The sequence below is a fragment of the Aotus nancymaae genome, unplaced genomic scaffold (genome assembly GCF_030222135.1).
Source record: "Aotus nancymaae isolate 86718 unplaced genomic scaffold, 86718_ANA_hifiasm-v0.15.2.pri h1tg000051l, whole genome shotgun sequence".
In the NCBI taxonomy this organism is placed as follows: Eukaryota; Metazoa; Chordata; class Mammalia; order Primates; family Aotidae; genus Aotus; species Aotus nancymaae.
The window spans coordinates 2,873,267-2,894,934 of record NW_026988465.1 but is presented as its reverse complement, the minus strand read 5'-3'; the positions used below and the strand labels follow the sequence as shown (position 1 = coordinate 2,894,934).

At 39.0% G+C, this 21,668-nt stretch overlaps 1 protein-coding gene across 6 annotated transcripts in view; it reads right to left on the bottom strand.

Moving 5' to 3' along the window:
- FARS2 (phenylalanyl-tRNA synthetase 2, mitochondrial) overlaps window positions 1–21,668 on the bottom strand; it is a 512,246-nt gene that overhangs the window by 324,683 nt on the left and 165,895 nt on the right. For all 6 annotated transcript variants that reach the window (XM_064362954.1, XM_064362953.1, XM_064362955.1 and 3 more), the window contains one exon: window positions 16,253–16,384. In XM_064362954.1, the coding sequence (XP_064219024.1) occupies window positions 16,253–16,384 (132 nt within the window). The remainder of the gene's footprint in view (window positions 1–16,252; window positions 16,385–21,668) is intronic.

Below are 21,668 nucleotides of genomic sequence, written 5' to 3'. Positions count from 1 at the left end.
CCCCCATTCAGTCCACAAATCAGATATGACTGCTTCACCCCAGGTCTACTTAATAGGCATGATGTCTATAAGAAACATAAATGATATACTGTGTGACTTAGCAAAACCACTTCCAGAAATAAATCCTATAGATATACTTGCACCCAAAATGTGACACATGTCCATAGTTATTCACTGAAACATTATTTTCAATAGCAAAAGAAGGAAACCCACAACATGCCTCTCAAGGGAGCGCTGATTAAAGACATGACGGTTCATACCTACAAGGAAACACCATGCAGCTGTGAATAGAAATGGGAAGGCTTTCTAACATTCAAACATCTCTAAAATACACTGTAAGTAAAAAAACAAAAAAAAAGTAAAAAATATTATATGCTCCTTTTGTTTTTAACAAGAAAGAAAAAGCATATATATTTGTATTTGCATTAAAAAACTTGAAGGATACGATAAAACAGACATGAAAGCAGTGGAAGGAAGTGTGTACACACTCACAGGCACACCTGTACCCCAAATAAATGCAGGGCCTATAAAATAATTGTATACAATAAATGAAGAAGCAGACTCCCTTCTTCCACTCTCTCATTCCCTTACCTTCCCAAATAAGTCTCTACTGGCTGCAATAATAACAGCACCGAGCCCACTCTCCTTTAGCTTTGCAGACAAAACCTCACACTCTAGGCTTCTCCGGATCTACCTCCCATCACCACTCTCATTGTTCCCTATGCTACCGCAACCACACTGCAGTCCTCTGTCCTCAGACATTCTGGATCTTTTGAAACTCTATGTCTTTGAATGTACTATCCCCTCTGCCTAGAAGGCCCTGCCTTCCTATTGTCCTGGCAAAGTCCTATGTGTTCTTCAAGATCAAGGTAAAAGAACATCTCTTCAACATCAATTCTTCTGGGATAACCTCCCTGATTCTGCAGGCTACTTGCCTCCAAGCATGATAACATATCTGCTTATGGGGCTATTTGTGAGACTGTGTCCCTCATCAGACCATTCGCTCCTTGAGGGCAGTTCTGCCTTGTTCATCTTCACTTGACAAGCATCTACCTTCCTTACAAATGCTACTCATTCTCCCTAACTTTTCCTCGATAAATGCTTATTAAAATGTTCTTTAAAAATGCCTCCATGATGAGGAAGAGTTTATACTAGTTATTACGATTAGGCAGCTTAACATAGAGAATGGGGGAAAAAAGTGTGCCGTGGAATTCACCTATAATTCTCTGGAGGGTGTACCAGTGGCAGAGTATTGCTCAAACGTTCTGTGTGTCAATTATACTTTAGAAAGCTGCAATCAGAACTAATCTGCTCCTTCAATCCAGGACCTTTTCCTCATGCCAAGAAAGTGGTCCCCTTGCACACAAAGCCTGGTGGTAACTCTTAAAAGGCACGCAATCTGGCATCCTCTCTGCCCACTGCTACTGCTGCTTCAGCTCCTGCCCTCTGCATTCAGTGCCTAGACAATTCACCTGTTCTCCTTGTCTTTGAACTTGCATTTCTTCCACTCACACTCTACAGTAATGCCAGTTTCCCAAATATTAATCTGATCACATTATTTTCCTACTTTAAATCTTTCAATGGCTCACTGCTACCAAAAGGATGAGATGTAAGGTCTTTGATTTTGCATTCAAAGCCCATCCGGAACTGACCCTTTCTAGGTTCCAACCTTCTCCCCATAACTAACATGTTTCATGGTGTAATCCAGTGATCCATGAGTCAGTCTTCTCAGAAACATAGTGCTGCCTCTCACTGCCTGCATCTCTGCACAAGCAAATGAATAGCCAACAGCTGCTCATGACACAGCGGGGGAAATGGGTGACTAAGTGAGATGACGGCTATGTTAATTTGTTCCCCTAGAGTAACCATATTACTATATATATGTATCTTATAACATCATGGTATATACCTTAAATATGTACAATATAATGTACTTTAAAATCCTCCTCTTCCGTCAGCCCCTCTTGTCTAACCTACTCAAGACTTCATCTGTCAGTTTAAGCATCACATCCAAGTATGAAGCTTTGCACAAGCTCTCAGGGAACCATTTCCTCCTTCAACTGTTACCATAGCACCTTGGACAGAGCAGCTTACCCATCAGTCTCTACCACTGGACCAGAAGTCCCCCAGAGGCAGAAACCACCTCTACATCCATAACATGTCAATATGGTTCCCACCAAGCAGATACTTAAAGGTTTGTTTCAGGGATGGAAGAAGAGAGGGAAGGCTGATTCTACTAAATGAAGTATCAAATACACATAATGGATTTTGAGAGCTTTTTCTTCCTAATGCCTTTGAAGCCCATGAGCCCTCAACTTCCACAGACAAAGAGTCTAAAATGCATCTTGGATGTTCTGAATTACTTATGTTAGTATCAGCTACTTCCCCTTGTATTGAAGGCACACCTCAAAGTAAAATTTTTAAAGAGTATCTTACTGTAGTTTGTCATTGCTTCCCCAGAAAACATTTCTATCAACCTCCTAGTTTACTATCAATCCTAGCAGCCAGTGGAAGGGCATGTCCCCAAGTGTCCTTCTTGGGACAGGCTCCATAGAAGAAAGCTATTCATGAAGGGATTCTGTGGTCAAAGAATTCTGGGAAGTACCGCATGCTTACTCCCTCGAACAGAGCTAGTTCTTCCTAGCTTGGAGTCACTCTCTAGTAAAGAAAATGCAAACTTTTTCAGATCATCATTTGCCATACTTAGGTGACTATCAAGCCTTTATTTCACCCAGTAATATCTAACTGTTGAATTATACCAGTTAAGAATCACAAGTTTAAAACCTGGCATAAATTTTGCCTAGTGACATTACCTCATTATACCCATAGACATAACAACATGGTCATTTCATGAAGACATTGCTTCCAGCCTAAAATGCAGGAATGAACCTTGAAAAAAAATGAAACAAGAAAAATAACTTAGCAGATTGTGTTTATCCCCACAGTACCATAAATAATTCCTAAACTTCTAAATTGCCTTTTTGCAAGAGAGAAAATAAAATTGAGCCATTGAGAGCACATCACTACCTGCCTGCAAAGCTGCAGTGATCCCATGAAGCAAGAGTTTCATAAATAGTTTAAATAAGATCCAATTATATGAGCATCCTCTTTCTTTCTTTCTCTCTCTCTTTTCTCTCTTTCTCTCTCTCTCTTTCTCTCTTCCCTTTCTCTCTCTCTCTTTCTCTCTTTCTTTCTTTCTTTCCTCTAAGAATTTCTTTAAGGAAGGGAGAAACCCTGATTAACCAACCATATATACCCAAGTAATGCTGCAATGCAATTCTATGTGGGCTATACAACACACAATCCTCTATGGGTTTTATTAATATTAAGAATTAAGAATTTCTAGGCTGTTTAAGATTTGAGAGCTAAAAGGAAATCTGAAAATTATATAATTTAGGCCCCTCAGATGAAGAAACTGAGACCCACAGGAATTGCCCAAGATCCTCAGCCCAGATGGCAACCAGGCCTGACTGGAGCCAGGTCTTCACTCTGAGGCCCATGTGCTTCCCACTGCACCATCCTTGGAAACTGGGAACTGTACTGAGCAGCAGAGGGCAGAAAGAGCCATGAGCAAGTATCAACAATTAGGTCAATTTTACCCCATGCTCTACTGTTTCCAAGAGCCTGAAGAAAGAATAACAAACACTGGGATGATGAGTGGGGTGTCCACCCACCCACACACCCATCCATTCAATTTATATGTGAATACTGAGTGTCTCCTGTGTGCATTGTTCTAGGATCTGGGAATACCACAGTAATCAAAACCAAAAAATTCCCTGCCCTTATGAAGCTTACATTCTACTAATTCCAGAGTCTTCTACCTGACACTGATTAAATCCAGACACCTGGCACTAAAATTTTAAAAAGGTTATATTGCAAACACACGCACATGCATACATGCACACAAACACACACACACACTTACACAAAGATCTTCCATATATCAGTAGCTTTTCAAAAACCTCTCATGTAGAGGACATTCCAGATAAATCCCGCCCCCAATCCTGGTCTGGTTTTCAGAACCACCACCACAACCCACTAAAATACTAACAAACGATTTCAGTGGCTTCTCTGCAGAGGGAGGGAAGCAGAAAAAGTCAGGTTCTTTCCAAATATCTTTCCTGCCGAGTTAGAAAGGGAGGTGGAGAGGAAATACTTAAGAAATAAGTGAGCTGAATTTTCTGTGAAATGATATTGGAAGAGAATATCTTAAGCATTCTATGAGCCATTGGTAAGCTGAAAAAGAATATGACAACTACAATGTATGTTTTATCAGCCAGCTGCAGCTGATCAACAAACCACTACAAAATCTCAGTGGCATGCAACAACCACCACCCGCCTGCAGGGTTGGGGCTCAGCTGGTCCAGACTGGCTGGGCTTCAAGCCCTGAGGTTGGTTCAGGTCCACTCCACATGCTTCTTACTGATCTGGAACCAGCAATCTACATAGGGCATGTTCACCTCATAAGGGCAGAAGCTAAAAAGGGCAAAAGCAGCTGCCAAGTACATTTCAAGCCTCTTTTCCTGTCACATCTGCTAATTTCCCTTTAGCCAAAGTAGTCACAGGGCCAAGCTCCAAATCAACAGGGCAGAGAAGTATACTCTCCCCATAGCAGACAGTGCTTCAAAGTCACAGGACCAAGTGCACAGATACACAGAGGGGTGAAGAGCTGGGAACGATACTGCAGTCTGATAAAAGAATGGACCTCTTGCATCAATACCAACTCGCCAAATTCCATTTCTTTTCAATCCACACCTTTTATTTGCTCACTCGCAAACTGCCCCACCAGCTTCTATGTGTAAAAAGCTAATGGTTAGATTGTGTTATTGGTGTTACTGTTTCAGGAATGGAAGAAGACAACAGGACAAAGGATAACAGTTGATAATGGAAAATTAAGTCCAGATTGATGGGGGAAGGACTGGAGAGTTAAATGGCAATTGCTTTATCTATCTGCCAGGCATACAAGACCTTAGACATTGAAATGAACATACAGGACAGAATCTCGGCTTCCCAGATGTTTCTTATGTCTAGAAATCATGCCACAGACAGTACACAATATGTATCCCAATGGTTGCAAAAACATCAGAAATGTAGACACATACTACAGCTTGAGACAAGTTGCCAAAGCCTTTATTTTTATTACAGTGATGGAAATATTGGTGGGGTGGAGTGGATGAGACACAGGATTAAGGAAACATAGGAGGAAATGAATTAAAAAACATAGGAGGAAATGAATCTAATTCAGTGAAAATGGCATCACTGGGCTCCCAGGCAAGCTCTGAGCTACATTTCCTAGTCAAACAAGCACATCCTAGAGTACAACTTCCCAGTCAAGGGAAACTGTCACCAAGGGTGGGACTAAATCTGACAGAACACTAGCAGAGACAGGGTAGATGCTTGAAAGCTATTAAATATTTAGAATTCCAATGCTGAAAAGATGAATGAAAAGGCAATAACATGAGAGACTTAAACTACCAGAATCAAGCATGACAAGCAAAAGGGTTATCTTCATGAAACTTGCCAACTTGCACCCACGCACAATCCCTGGCAAAGTGACTTTTTTGGAGAATGATGTTATATAAAGAAACCTAAAGCTACTCAAAAAAAGAAATGTGTGTGTGTGTGTATGTGTGTGTATCCCATTTATGAAACTTAAAAAAAGAACAGAAAAGGAAAGCCACCAATCTGAAGAATATAATTGCAATACACAGAAATGACAAATGATTAGTAGCCAATATAAATGTAGAATTCTTGTCAATCAGTTTTAGAAGACAGAAATGAGCCTCATCCAAAAATGAACAAAAGAAAAACTGTGTCAAATAAATATAAAAAAATGTGTTCAAACTTAACAGTAACCAGGTAAATTCAAATAAAAAACACAATATATCATTTTATTTTATTTTTTATTAACTTAATTTTTGAGAGAGGGTCTCACCTTATCACCCAGGCTGGAGTAGAGTGGCGTGTTCATGGCTCACTCCAGCCTCGATCTCCTGAGCTCAAGTGATCCACATGCTTCATCCTTTTGAATAGCTAGGACTACAGGCACAACCATGCTCAGCTAGAGATACTATTTTAAACTTATCAGACTGCCAAAATAAGCTGAACAAGGTCAAGTGTTAAAGAGGATGTAAAGCACCAGGGAACTTTAGAAAGGCTCAAGGCAATGTAAATTGGGCCAACCATTTTGGGAAACAATTTGGTGATATCCAAAGATGTTCGTTAAGTACTGACTTAGCAATTCTACTGCTACATAAAATATAGCTCAGTGAAACTCTTACACCTATACATTCGGATGTACAAGAATGTTCAGCAGTAGCATTTGTAATAGCAAAAAGAAAACTGTAAACAATCAAATATTCACTAAAGAATGGATGAATGAACTATAGAACATTCATCTGATAGAATTTAAGCTGTGAAAAAGAAACAAACTAAACTCTACACATGACAACACAGATGAACTTCACACTACTGCATGAAAACCTAAAGTCATGAAAGGATTTATATTGTGATTTCATTTGTTAAAATATAAAAGCGCATCAAAGTTAACTTGTACAATATAAATAGTAAAACTGTAATGAAAATCAAGGTAATAACACAAAATTCAGAATGTGTTAGCTCATAGAAGAAAGAAAGAGAGGAAAGGAGTGAAGATGCTGACAGGGCCAGTCACTTGAGGCCAGGAGCACAAGTCCAGCCTGGGCAACACAGAGGACTTCAACAAAAATGAGAATACGGTTATAATTTGGAAAGAGAGAATAAAAAGAAAACTTGCAGAATATATCCTTGCATCCTTTCTAGTCTCATTAGAAAATGGACTGAGTGGCTGAGTGCAGTGGCTCACGCCTACAATCCCAGCAGTTTGGGAAGCTGAGGCAGGCAGATCACTTGAGGTCAGGAGTTCAAGACCAGCCTGGCCAACATGGTGAAACCCCATCTCTACTAAAAATACAAAAATTAGCGGTGCGTGGTGGCGCACACCTGTAGTCCCAGCTACTTGGAAGGCTGAGGCAGAAGAATCGCTCAAACCCAGAAGATGGAGGTTGCAGTGAGCCGAGATTGTGCCACTGCACTCTAGCCTGGGCAACAGAGCAAAACGCCATCTCAAAAAAGAAAAAAAAAAAAAGAATGAAAGAAAATGGACTGAGCCAATAGCTTCTGGAAACATGTTCAATGACACTAGTGACCATAAAAAAAAGTGAATTAAAACACCACTAGTATAAGCTGGGTACTGTGGCACATGCCTGTAGTCTCAGTTACTTGGGAGGTTGAGGTGGGACAATCACTTGAGGCCAGGAGCTTAAGACCAGCCTGGCCAACACAGTGAGAACCCCACCTCTAAAAAACAACAACAACAAAACACCAGTATATATTTTTTTCCTGTTAAATGTACAGAATAAAGAGATTGATAATGTTCAGAATTGGTAAGGGTGTGGAAAACCAACATTTTCAAACACTGCAAGTACTTTTTTCCAGTGTGCCTATGAATACGCATCATAAACCTTGGGAGGAAAAAAACAGCAATTCCACTTTTATACACTTATCCCAGGGAAATATTAAGGCAAGTGCGCAGGACACATGGATATAAGTTTTATTGTCAAAAACCCATCAACATGGGAGTGGCCAGAAAGATCCACCCACAGTGGCGATGCAGCCACTGACAATGATGATGTAGATAAATGTTTGGTAACATCAAAGGACACTTGTGTCACATTTCTTGTGGAAAAAACCTAAGTCAAAAAATATTCAAAGAATGATTCCATTTTTTTACAAAATATATGTAACTTCTACATACAGGTATATCTGACAATTATAAATATGTATAAAGATTTAAAGTTCAATAAAGGAATTAAATTTTACAAAGAATCCTATTTTATACAGGATCATGGAATTACTTTCATTTTCTTTTTTATATTTTATTTTCTTAATTTTTCAATGATCATAGATTACTTTTATATCAGAAAAAAAGTCTCACCATCTTAGCTGTTTTAAAAAGGGGAAAAGGCTAAGTAAATATTTGAACAGATATCTCCATTCTGGCAGCTTGAAAATATATCACTAGGAGGAACTCAAAGCAAAACCTACATATGGGGCTAACATGTATTTGTTTGCTTTCCTGAACGGACACAAAAGGGGCCAAGAAGAAAGCTGGGAAGGTGGAAGGAAGGAACCAAGAAGGAAGGGAGGGTGGGAGGAAGGAAAGGAGTCAGAGTTTGACAGATCTCAGACAGTCTCAACTAATTGGCTTCAAAAATGTACCAGGCATAATTCTGATTAAGAAAGTTGATGGAGTAAATAGATAAGTGGAGCCGATACCACCACATTTCCAGTACCACATATGTGTGTCACGCAATTATCCTTTCACCTGGAGTACATTCACAACCCGAACTACAGTCCAGGTCCACTACGGGGGCATGAGCCCACGGCAGTCTATCCCTCTCTCTGATTACAACCAAAATCTCTAAACAACTAACAGAGGACTCTGAGACGTAATATCAAACAGAAGTTATAAAGGAGAGTCAACTCTTGGAAAGGCCACCCACACAGGGTGAAGTTTCTGGTTTGTTTTCTTCTCACATGATTGAACCCCAGTTGCAGAGCTGCACAACAACAACGCAAGCAACTAAACTCGAAGAGAAACCTGTCTGTCTGTCCACAGATAAAGGGCTTCTGCAAGAGGAAGAGTCTGCGGGTATGATCCTGGGGCACAGAAAGTCCAAGAAAGGATGTCCAAATTCTATGTGCAAACCTGCACAGATATCAGCCTGACCCTAGAGTGACACCCACACAGCAAAGACTCAAACCAGCACAGAAAAAGCTGAGAACACGGAACTGAGATCTGAACCACTCACACAAGTTGCAGACTAACCCCTTATGTATGTGTTTACAGGATAGACAAAAATAAGCACAGAAACAACTTACACTGAGATCTGAATCACTGCCCACAGGAAGCAGGTCCCACTCAAAGCCTAGAGCTCACAGGTTGATCACCTTACTAAAACATCAACAGTCGCCACAGATAACAGGAGGCCATTCAGAATGTGCAATACACAATCCAAAATTTGTTTACAAGTAACCAGAAAAATGTGACCAATTCTTAACAGAAGTCCATCACAAGACGATTCAGACATTAGAACTATCAGACAGGTACAGGTTCAGTATCCCTAATCCAAAAACCCCAAATCCAAAATGCTCCAAAATATAAAACTTTTTGAGCATGGACATGATACCCATAAAGAAATGCACATTCGAGCATTTTGAATTTTGGATTTTTGGGTTGGATGTTGAAACAGTAAGTATAATGTGAATATTCCAGAATCCAAAAATCTGAAACACTTCTGGTTCCAAGCATTTTGGATAATAGATATATAATGTATACCTAAAGCAACCACTGTCACTTTGCTCTGTGAGGTAAAGAAAAACAAACTTGATAGAAATGAAAATACAGGAATTCTCAGAGGAAAAATAGGAACTATAAAACAAACTAAATGCAAAATTCAAAACAAAAGAAAGCGCTAAAATAAAACCATATTTGGTGATCAAGACAGTAGAATGGAGACAACAGAGGACAGAGTCAAGATGGATGGATCCATGGAAATTATCCAATCTGAAAAACAGAAAGAAAAAGATTTTTTAAAAAAAGTGAGCAGAGTTTCAGGGGCTCCCAGGACAAAATCCAAAAGATCTATCATAAGTATGAGATAAACTTAAAAGAAAACCAAACCTAGACATATCAAAATCACACCAATGAAAAACAGAGGGGGGAAAAAGTCTTGAAAGTAACTAAAGACAGCACAGTAAAAAATTATAATAAATAAATAAATATTTTTTTAAAAAAGAAAGATAACAGCATTTACAGGTGAAGAATGACTGAAAAGATTATGGATCTCTCTAGAAACTATAGAGGCAGAAGACAATGGATCAACATCTTTAAGTTGCTGAGAAAAAAAATAAAAATCCATCAATCCAGAATTCTATATTCAATAAAAAATCCTTCAAAATAAAAGGGAAATAAAGAAATTCTTACATAAAATAACACTAACAAATTATCACCAGTTGATGTGGTCTATAAAAAATGCTAAGGAAAGTTTTTTTTACTGAAGGGAAAAAGAATTACCAGAAGAAAACATGTATTTTCAGGAATAAAGGAACAGCAAGAGAAATGGTAAACAGCTAAGTAAATATGAAAGAAAACTATTTTTTCTTAGGTTTTTCTTTTTAACTGCATATGACTGTTTAAAGGAAAAAGTGTAACACTGAATGGTGAGGTTTTTAATGTGTGTAGATGTAATATATGTAACTATAACAACATAAAGGTAACTGGGGAGGAAGGAAAACAAGGCAGGAATGGATATTGTAATGTAAATAAAACAGAGTCCAAGGAAAATTACCAGAGATAAAGAAAGACACTTCACAATGATAAAAGGAACAATTCCTCAGGAAAACATAACTACTATGAAAATATATGCACCTAATAATATGGCTTCAAAAAACATAAAGAAAAATTGACAGATAAAAGGGTAAAACAGACAAGTCCATAACCATAGTAGAAAATCTTACTCTTTTCTGAGCAGTACTTTATCTTTCCTGATAAAGTACTAAGACCCAAAAAATCAGTAAACAGAGAAAGAAGAGCTGAACAACACTCTTCAGTTACCTTGATGTAACTGACATTTATAGAACACTCCACTCATAGGCTTTTTCCCTCTAGAAGTTGGAAATGTATGTCCACACAAAGAATTTTACAATGAAACACAACTCCAAATAAAAAGGAATAAATTGATACACAGATACTGATACACACAACATGGCTAAATCTCAAAATCATTATATGCTGAGTGAAAGAAGCCAAGTATAATGAGTATATACTGTATAATTCCATTTATATAAAATAGTAGAAAATCCAAACTAACCTATAATGACAGCAGATAGAGCAGTGGTTGCCTGAAGACAGGGATCAGGGGAGGAACAGATTACAAAAAGGGCATGAGAAACGGTTGGGAATGAAAACATTTATCATCTTGACTGTGGTGATGGTTTCACTAGTGTAAACATACGTTAACAACTGATCAAACTGTATACTTCAAATATGTGCAGTTCATTACACTTTAATTATATCCCTCTAAATGGGAAAGATATTCAACTTATGCTATACACAGGGTTTCTGAAGTACAGTCTGAATATGGGTCATTCATAAAAATTATTTAGGGTATTTTTTTAAAATGCATATCTTGGTCTCCATTCCAGACCTACAGACTGAGGCTCTATGAAGAGACATTTTAAATTACCTCTCCAAGTAATTACTAGTCACACATCTGAAAATGACTACTTAAGGCCCAATTCAAAAACTACCTCCTTTTTGAAGCCTCTGCTGATCCAACTGATAGACATAGTTCCCTTTTCCCATCTCACAAAGCTCACTCTCACAAAACGCATTTATATGCATGACTGTGTTCTAATGATATCATCTTATCTGCTCTACTACACAGAACTACAAGTTTTCACAGGGAGAAGATATGTTACGTCCATTTTCCTAACTTTCTCTGTCCAGCACAGTGCCTTGCACACAAAAGGCACTATTACGTTAATGGCATGTTTATTACTAGTACGGCCTTGGTCCATGCTATTACAAATTCACCAACTTAGATCAACAACACTGAACCATGTTAAGCATGTGTAGAGGCTATAGCCCAGAGAGAGGGACAGACTGGAAACTGATTCATGCTAATATAGGAAAAACAAAGAAAAAGTATATCCCTCCTTGCAAACAAGAACCTAACAAACTCTGGGATGCACATTTCGAATACCTATCACATCCATATTCTATCCTGAATGCAACCAGGGAAAGGCCTGGCACCACCTTCTCTAATCCTTTTCTTCCCCACACATTCTGCCCACGGTACCCCTGTTATGAATACTTACCACGTGGTACTGTAATCATTTGTTTATATGTTTGTGTGCACTGTGATATTTTCAAAAGCAGGAGCAATGCTTATTCACTTCGCTACAGCCTTAGAAGGACTTCAAGAAATATTTGATAAGCAAGCAAATAATGATCCTTTAAAACCAGAAACTGTTTGTGTACCTATTTATGAGGTTTTCCAAAAAGAGCCACTTTTTAAATTTTGACAAAAAGGTAAGAAAGGAAATTTCATTTTTAAAAAGATATTTTCTACTATCAAGTTTCTTCTCTCTCTTGGCCCACATAAAATCTTCTAAACCTCACAGGGGCAAGGAATGGTAAATCCCTTCCTGGCGTGATCACGGTCCATAGTTGCCTCAGTGATGGTTCTGGATGCTGGCGCTCCATTTACTATGTGAAAAGACACAGCAGCCTGAGTCAACCCAGTGGGAGGCAAGTGTGTAGTATTTAGGGATGTGACTCAGTACTGTCCTCAAAATACCTCCCTGAGGAAAAACAATCAAGTCAGCCTGAAAATGGTCACCACTCACATCACAATCACTCAGACTAAGGAGTCTGAAAGCAAAGGTGAAGACACTATGACTTAAGGAAGAAGAAATAAAGAAAAATGCTATAAGCCATTTCAAAGAGCTGTATTCCACACATAAAAACACATATATGCCACAGTCGCTTAAATGTGTAATAAAATGTTTTCACTGACTGTTTAAATTAGCAATCTAATGTCGTGCTTTAATTAAATTCCCTCTGTCACAGGGAAAGAACATGCATGGTGGCACGGTCCTTCCTTAGCGGTAACTGCAGAACAAATAAAGTTTCGTTTGCTGTGTATTTGTTTCATTTTGTTTCAGTTCTTTTATTTCTATGTTAGGCAGAATGATTTATTTGAAATGAATTTTTAGCAACTTCAAAGTCATGCAATTTACTATTTGGGGAGCATAGCTTATTAGTCAACTGTTGTTAGAAACACTTGGGCAAGTTTCACTAGCACTGTCCTGCTATTTGATCTGAATTACCTTCCTCTGGCTCTGTAAAATACAGGTTATAATAGCATCTACCTTGGAGCCTTGTTATCATGGTTAAACGAAAGAAAGCATATAAAGCGGCCGGGCGCGGTGGCTCACGCCTATAATCCCAGAACTTTGGGAGGCCGAGGCGGGTGGATCATGAGGTCAAGAGATCGAGACCATCCTGGTCAACATGGTGAAACCCCGTCTCTACTAAAAATACAAAAAAATTAGCTGGGCGTGGTGGCACACACCTGTAATCCCAGCTACTTGGGAGGCTGAGGCAGGAGAATTGCCTGAACCCAGGAGGCGGAGGTTGCAGTGAGCCGAGATCGCGCCATTGCACTCCAGCCTGGGTAACAAGAGCGAAACTCCGTCTAAAAAAAAAAAAAAAGAAAGCATATAAAGCATGCTTTATGGGATGCTGGCATATAGGAAGGGTTCAAGTGATGTCTGCCACTATCATTGCTCCATCAGCTTCTTCATTTTCTGGTTATTTTAGCACTCACCTGATTCTTTGTAAGAACCTTAAAGGGGAGTCATCAATTATATGGTTTCTTGGAAGTTCTCTTTTAAAAGAGAAGGAAATGAAGAAAAGTAAAGAGAGGGGAAAGGAGGGGCAGGGAGGAAAAAGGAAGGGAGAGCAGGGAAGCAAATGTCAAAGAAGAGATAGAAAGAATAGCAAAACTGAAGGAGCGGGATAAAGTACACATAGCCAGTCTTTCTCCACACCATAAGAACTCAGAAAACAGAAAATCAGCTGCACTTGCAAATGTCTGTAGTTAGTGACTGCCAGGCAGTTTAAAAATTTTAACCACAGACATCCAAACACCTTCGAATTTGAAAGCACAGAGCAGAACGTTGTCATAATAACTTCAAATTCAAATAGCAAAGTCTAGGCAGGATCTCATCTATAAAATGGTTTCTTCTTCTATTTCTTTAGTTTCCCTCTCTTGTGAAATATTTAATTTAAATTTTATGACTCGGTGTGGTGACTCATGCCTGTAATCCTAGCACTTTGGGAAGCCAAGGTGGGTAGATCACCTGAGGTCAGCAGTTTGAGACCAGCATGGCCAACATGGCAAAAACCCATCTCTACCAAAAATACAAAAATTAGCAGGGTGTGGTGGTAGGCACCTATAATCCCAGCTACTCAGGAGGCTGAGGCAGGAGAATCACTTGAACCTGGGGGGCGGGGGTTGCTATGGGCTGAGATGGCACCACCTCACTCCAGCCTGGGTGACAGAGCGAGACTCTGTCTCAAAAATAAGTAAGTAAATAAAATTTTATGTGTACAGTTTCCCCAAAAGTCAAATCACATCCTACCATCACTGTGAATCTCTGAAACATATTTATAACGTAAATGTCTTTTTCACTTTGCCATTCTATTCAAGAATACCTAACATGGTTAATCTAATTGTAGAACAGCACCCTCATTAATGTGCAATAATGACTTGGAAACCTGTTTCAGATAACGATATTGAGCCAATTACTGTGTGAATAAACCTCATAAAAACCCATCAAGGATATTGGAAACCGTGCAAGGAAGCATTATCAATTCCAAATGACAACTGATGTGTAAGCTGATCATCCCTGGTTTGCTTTCTGAGCTCCAGCCCCCTGATACCAGGCAATCCTGGGAGGAAGCCTAGGATTCATTCAAATCTTTTTCTAAAAAGCAAAACTATAAAAACACCACAGAGATATCTGAAGTCAGCTCCTACTCGGGGAGGGATTAAGTCTTTCATATTCGTGCTCAGTAGTTTGTGTTTTCTGTCGAGATGCTATTATTTGCCTGATTTTCCTTTTCTTCCTGTTTCTTATTACTTTTACTTTTCTTTTTCCCAGTAAAATCACTCACTCGATATGAAATCACGGACACAGACATGTCTACAGGTCAAAGAAGTAACAAATTCCACTTGGTTAGAAATTGTTTCTATGACAGGCAGGAACAGCCTCTGTTTAAATATTTCCTACTAAGGGGACCCTCTGTCGATAAATAGCTCTAACCATTAGAAAAATTTTAAATGTAACAACATCAGCAATTTTTATTGAATGTTCACTGTGTGGCAGATCCTTTGCTAAGCACTTTAGAGGAATCCTCTCAATCAGTCCCCATGATGGAACTCTAAGGGTGTATCCTTGCACCCATCTTAACCATGAGAAAGCCAAGGCTCACGGGGTGATGAACCTTGCCTGAAGATACATAGCTGTTAGTTAACAGAGTTGTGACAAAACCCTGGGTTTCCAGAACCCAAGCCCAGGCCTTACAACTTCTCCTCCCAGGTCCTAATGTATTTAGATACATATAATTTTTGTTTTGTTTTGTTTTAGACAGGGTGTTGCTCTTTTGCCAGGCTGGCTGGAGTATAGCCATACTGACTCACTGCAACCTCTGCCTCCCAGGTTCAAGTGATTCTTATGCTTCAGCCTCCCCAGTAGCTGGCATTACAGGCGTGCCACCATGCCCAGCTGATGTTTATATTTTTAGTAAAGACAGGGTTTTGCCATGTTGGCCAGACTGGTCTGGAACTCCTGACCTGAGGTGATCCACCCGCCTCAGCCTCCTAAAGTACTGGGATTACGGGTGCGAGCCACGACACCTGACCCTCAAAAATATTTTTTAATTAAATTCTGATAGTGACTTTGAAAAAATACTAAATTCAGATAGTGACTTAAAAAATTAAATTCAAATAGTGACTTAAAAAAAAACCTCACAGCTCTGAAATTATGTTTAGGAGCAATCATTTTTATTAATCAACAGTCTTACAGAAAAGAGACAGGCAGATCTTTCTGAAATACCTATAGATATGGGTAGAATTCATCAGCAACCTTGTCTTTCCAATTTCTCGCAGTCAGGTGGCACTGCCTATGCAGACGGAGGTGATGGATTAAGCATTTATAAAATACTTGCTGAATTTCAGGCACTATACTAAGTGCAATAAGAACAAAAATAGATTATGCATTGTCTTTGTTCTTAAACAGTCTGAAAGACAAACTACACCCCTGTGACAAGCACCAAATGCCTTTGGGGCAATTACAAAGCAACATATCAACACTTACGAAATCACAAAGTACAAATCCAGCAGCCAAGTGCTGACAAGGAGGATCTCCAAAGACAAAGAGTCTTTGCAAATAGAGATGTGAGAAATAGTTTTTCCAGGGCTTAGTATCAAAGACAAATCTAGAGGGGAATCTCAAGAAAGAACAATGTTGCTGCTACCCCATAGAAGGATGTAAATACGTGCAAGTGTGCAGTGGGGCTGCCTGAGAAGAGAGGATTCCTTTAGCGCAAGTGTAAATAAAATGTGGGATTCTTTTCTACCTGAATTGACCAGTTGTTGCTCCATCACCCCGCAGCCAAGAACTTCCAGCCATTCTCCATGGAAGTTGATCTCCATCTCAAAGGAAGGATGTGTAAACGGAAAGTAGCAGTCTACCCATCTTATCTCCAGTCCTGCAAAGTTGGCAAAGAAACAAATAAATAGTGTTAAATAGCTGTCTGCCCTTTCTTCTGATCAAATTTACCCTTACACTAATGACACCAATTACTACATTCTGAGTAAAATAAATAGCAAACAAACTAATTTACAACATGTTAGGGTGAGGCAATAAATCTTAAAACTTGTGAAAAACTAGGCATGTCTTTTCCAATATCAAAAACAATTTGTGTAATTCCAGGACCCTCTGAAACGAAATCAATCACTTGTCAAATCCCTGCCACCAGTTGGCAGAAGAAAAAACTAGGCAAAGATCATGGGAAGCCAAGTAATTCTGTTAGTTTCTATACAAGAAAACGACATTATTTCAGAGTTAAAGAAACTATATTTTCCTCCAAACTTATAAATCAACAATATGACCAATTTAAGATAAACTTTACTTCCATAAATATATATATATTATTTTTAAGTTTATAAAGCTAATAAAAAATCCAATTAAACCAAATCTATCAGTCAATTTTAAGTAAAACATTTTAAAAGTCCAACATCTTTCCTAGAGATGAATGACAAAAAATACATGCTAAATGCCAGAACGAATTTCTAAATAAGCAAACATAAATACAGCACTTTTGAGAAAAAGTGCAATATTTTAAGCAATGGCATTATTATTTAACAAGAGAAAAGACTAATGAATTCATAACAATTAAAACCTGCAAAGGGCAGAGGTCACTAAAAGCAGAGAAACTATACGAGAGGGTCACCTAGGAGCTCAAGGCCCACTGAGAAGAACACAGAAAACAGTGGGTATTTTGACAAATCCGATGTTCCTCTCCCTGTGTTCCTTTCCCTTCCTGTGCTGACCTCTTGTTTTTTTAGGCAACACTGCTAAAGGACTTGATTCTTCTTGGTAACATGAACAGCCCCCTTGCGAATTTAAAATACTATATTTTCTCACCCCAAACGACCTGCATTTTAAATCTTGTGGGAATCACAATGTGAAATAAATAAAAATAACAAAAATGGCTTGCATCTATTGAGGACCTACTATGCTTCTACCAACTCATTTCACAGATTTGAGGGAAAAAAAGGGCAATGTCTTGCCCAAAGTCCCACAGCTAGCAGATGACTGGGCCACTGGGCCAAACCCAAGTCTGCCAAACTCCAAAACCCCTGCTCTTGTTGGTTTTTTTGTTTTGTTTTGTTGGTAGGATCTCATTCTGTCACCTAGGCTGGAGTGCAGTGGCACCACAATAATAGTTCATTGTAACTGCAAACTTCTGGGCTCAAGCAATCCTCTTGGCTCAGCCACTGAGTAGCTGGGACTACAAACAAGTGTCACCATGTCTGGTTAATTTCTCTAATTTCTTTACTTTAGAGACAAGGTCTTGCTGTGTTGACCAGGCTGGTCTTGAACTTCCAGCCTCAAGCAATTCTCCTGATTTGAACTCCCAAAGTGCTGGGATTACAGGCACCCAGCCCCCAAACCCAGTTCTTGACAATTAAAACATAATTGCCTGCCCATCAAAAAAGATATTTTGAGAGTCAAACATCAGATAAGAGTGCAATTATCAAACACAGGGGGCTTTCCTATGCCCTAGATTCCACAGGAGAAGGCAGAATTTTCTTCAATTGTTCTATTTTAATTGCATTTATTTTCCTTCTTACCTGCTGTCTATGACAAGTGCCAACTGATTTCTGTTTACAACAGTAATACAATATTTCCCCCTCTTATTTTCTATGTGGTATAACAGACAACATTAAAGTGCACACATACAAGGTATGCAATGTGATAAATGTTGACATAAGTATGCACCCATGATACTGTCATGATAATCAAGATAATGAACACAATCATCACCTCCCAGACTTTTCTCATCCCTCTTTGTAATCCTACCCACCTGCCCACTGCCCCACTCTTCTCCTGACCTCCCACATCCTCAGGCAACCACTGATTTCTTCTGTCACTACAGATGAGTTTGTGTTTCCTAGAATTTTATAAAAATGAAATCGTATAGGATGTACTCCTTTTTTTCTGGCTTCTTTCACCATGGTTATTTTTTTTTTTCTTGTTTTTTTTTTTTTTGAGACGGAATTTCGCTCTTGTTACCCAGGCTGGAGTGCAATGGCGCGATCTCGGCTCACGACAACCTCCGCCTCCTGGGTTCAGGCAATTCTCCTGCCTCAGCCTCCTGAGTAGCTGGGATTACAGGCACGCGCCACCACGCCCAGCTAATTTTTTTTGTATTTTTAGTAGAGACGGGGTTTCACCATGTTGACCAGGATGGTCTCGATCTCTTGACCTCGTGATCCACCCGCCTCGGCCTCCCAAAGTTCTGGGATTACAGGCGTAAGCCACCGCACCTGGCCTCACCATGGTTATTTTAAGATTCACCTGTGTTGTTGTACCTACCAATAGTTCATTCATTTTTATTACTGAGATCTCATCAACACTTTTTCTAACTGGGAAAAAAAAAGCTGGCCTTGTTGCAGGCCATCGGAGAAATGTCCCCAAGTCCCAGGTCATTGACTTTTCTGTCTAGAAGCTCAGACATGCAGAGCCACTGCTTATTTGGGACTCATTCTGAGAAGAAGGTATTCATATACCTGTGTGCTTGCCCATCTTTGGGACCAGCAATTCCCTGTCAATATTTTCATAAAAAGCACCAGAGACAATCTTGCTAACAAACAGAAATGTGTGACGCCTTGGGACATATAAGTGAGTGCAGAAGGAATGGCAGACAAAACAATTTTTATCTTTCTTTTTTTATAACTCTTGGCAGGTAAGCAGAAAACATTTTATGAGAACAGTTTGGAACAATATTTTTTATGTACATGGCTTTTGATATTTGGCTTCAATTTTACCAAAAGCAGGAACAGGACTCAGGGTTAACATCATGATTTCATATCATTAAATAGAATTAATTTTATATAATTAAACATTACCTAAATGCTTGGAACATAGCGGCAAAGTAAGTTCTACGCAAGTTAACTTTCTAGGTATGCCCTTAGGTTCTTTTAAAACAAATCATTTTTGATAGGCTAAATAAATATGGAAGACTTCAGTTATACAACTTCATCTCTCGTAACTGTAGTATCTTAGGTTCGCACTAGTCCAAGAGGAAGACATTTCAAGACATTAATAAGCACTCAAAATACTTACAAGTGTTGATTCAAGTCATTCCATAATCAATGTTTATTAAGCCCTAACTAAATGTCTACTGCATATGGTCTCATGGGAAGCCAGGTCTCTGCGGAGACAGGTCCCTGTTTACACACACCCATTACAGCTGCTGGTGCTGATGGTGTCGGCACAACATAAGAATAGAATTGAGAAGTGATGTGATGGCTCTCTCCTCTCCAGGAACCTTCCTTCACTGAAGGGCTTTTGCTTACCACTTCTATAAGGACAAAAAAATACTATAGCTTTGGACTGAAAATTTCTGTAATGTTGACAAGTTCTTAAGATAAAATATGTTTTATCAACCCTTGCTCTTTTTTGGTTTAAGATCTCAGCCACCACAGCCCTCAGTTTCTTCTTGCTCAATCATCCTGCAGGTATCTTTTTTGGTAACAACGAAAGTAATTGCTCCACAGTGAAAACTACACATAGCAAAGCAAGAAAAGCAGAGAAGTTAGCCAGTGTTTTTCAGAATCCATCGAGATGATAAACACAAACAATTTAATAGAGCAGAACCTATTGACAATATCACAGAAACTAAAACAGAATACAGATTGGTAAAAGTTACGTCTAATGAGACCAGGAAGTTTCTAATCCTTTTTAATCCCTTTAGATGCTCTGCTCAGTTTCCTTTTAACATCTATATAACCCTACAAAGAATGCCAAATCTATATGCCATTCATTTCCTTTGTTCTGCTACTTTAAAAAGATTTGCCTCTTTCACATAAATAGACAAAAGTCAAAAATCTGCACTTTTGAAGTCTTACCCATAAAACCTTTGCCTAGACCAATGTCCCGAAGTAATTCCCCCATGTTTTCCTCTAGTAGTTTTATGGTTTCAGGTCTTTCATCCATTTTGAGCTGGGTTTGTATATGGTGAGAAAGAGAGGACTAGCCCAGAATCATTTATTGAAGAAGGTATCATGATGGATTTGCTAAGTTCCCTGATTTGATCATCACATATTGTACACATGTATTAAAATGTCATTCTGTGCTCCATAAATATGTACAATTATGTGTCAACTAAAAATAAAAAAGGCCAAAATTGGCAAACCACCATTTTTGAGTTAACTATGGCTCTATTTCAAACATAAATAGTAATTGTTTAAAAGTAAATTATATTAATGTGCACTTTTTGCCAATATATTATATTCTCTTACACATTTTAACAATTTAAATTTGTTACATTGAGGGCTGGTCACAGTGGCTCATGCCTGTAATCCCAGTACTTTGGGAGGCTGAGGCAGACAGATTACTTGAGGTAAGGAGTTCAAGACCAACCTGGCCAACATGGGGAAACACCATCTCTACTAAAACTACAAAAATTAGCCAAGCATGGTGGCACACTCCTGTAGTCCCAGCTACTCAAAAGGCTAAGGCAGGAGAACTGCTTGAACCTGGAAGGTAGAAGTTGCGATGAGGCAAGATTGTGCCACTGCACTCCAGCCTGGGCAACAGAGAAAGCTTCAGTCTCAAATAAATTCATCATCTAATTGTTACACTGATACATTAACAGTTATTTTGTTGTTCATTATCACTGGTCATTACAGAAATGCAAATCAAAACCACATTGAGATACCATCTCACACCAGTTGGAATGGCGATCATTAAAAAATCTGGAGACAACAGATGCTGGAGAGGATGTAGAGAAAGGAACGCTTTTACACTGTTGGTGGGAGTGTAAATTAGTTCAACCATTGTGGAAGACAGTGTGGCAATTCCTCAAGGATCTAGAAATAGAAATTCCATTTGACCCAGCAATCCCATTACTGGATACATACCCAAAGGATTATAAATCGTTCTGTTATAAAGACACAAGCACATGTATGTTCACTGTGGCACTGTTTACAATAGCAAAGACTTGGAACCAACCCAAATGCCCATCAATGATAGACTGGATAAAGAAAATGTGCCACATGTACAGCATGGAATACTATGCAGCCATAAAAAAGGATGAGTTCATGTCCTTTGCAGGGACATGGATGAAGCTGGAAACCATCATTCTCAACAAACTGACTCAAGAACAGAAAACCAAACACTTCATGTTCTGACTCATAAGTGAGTGTTGAACAATGAGAATATATGGACACAGGGAGGGGAACATCACACACTGGGGCCTGTTG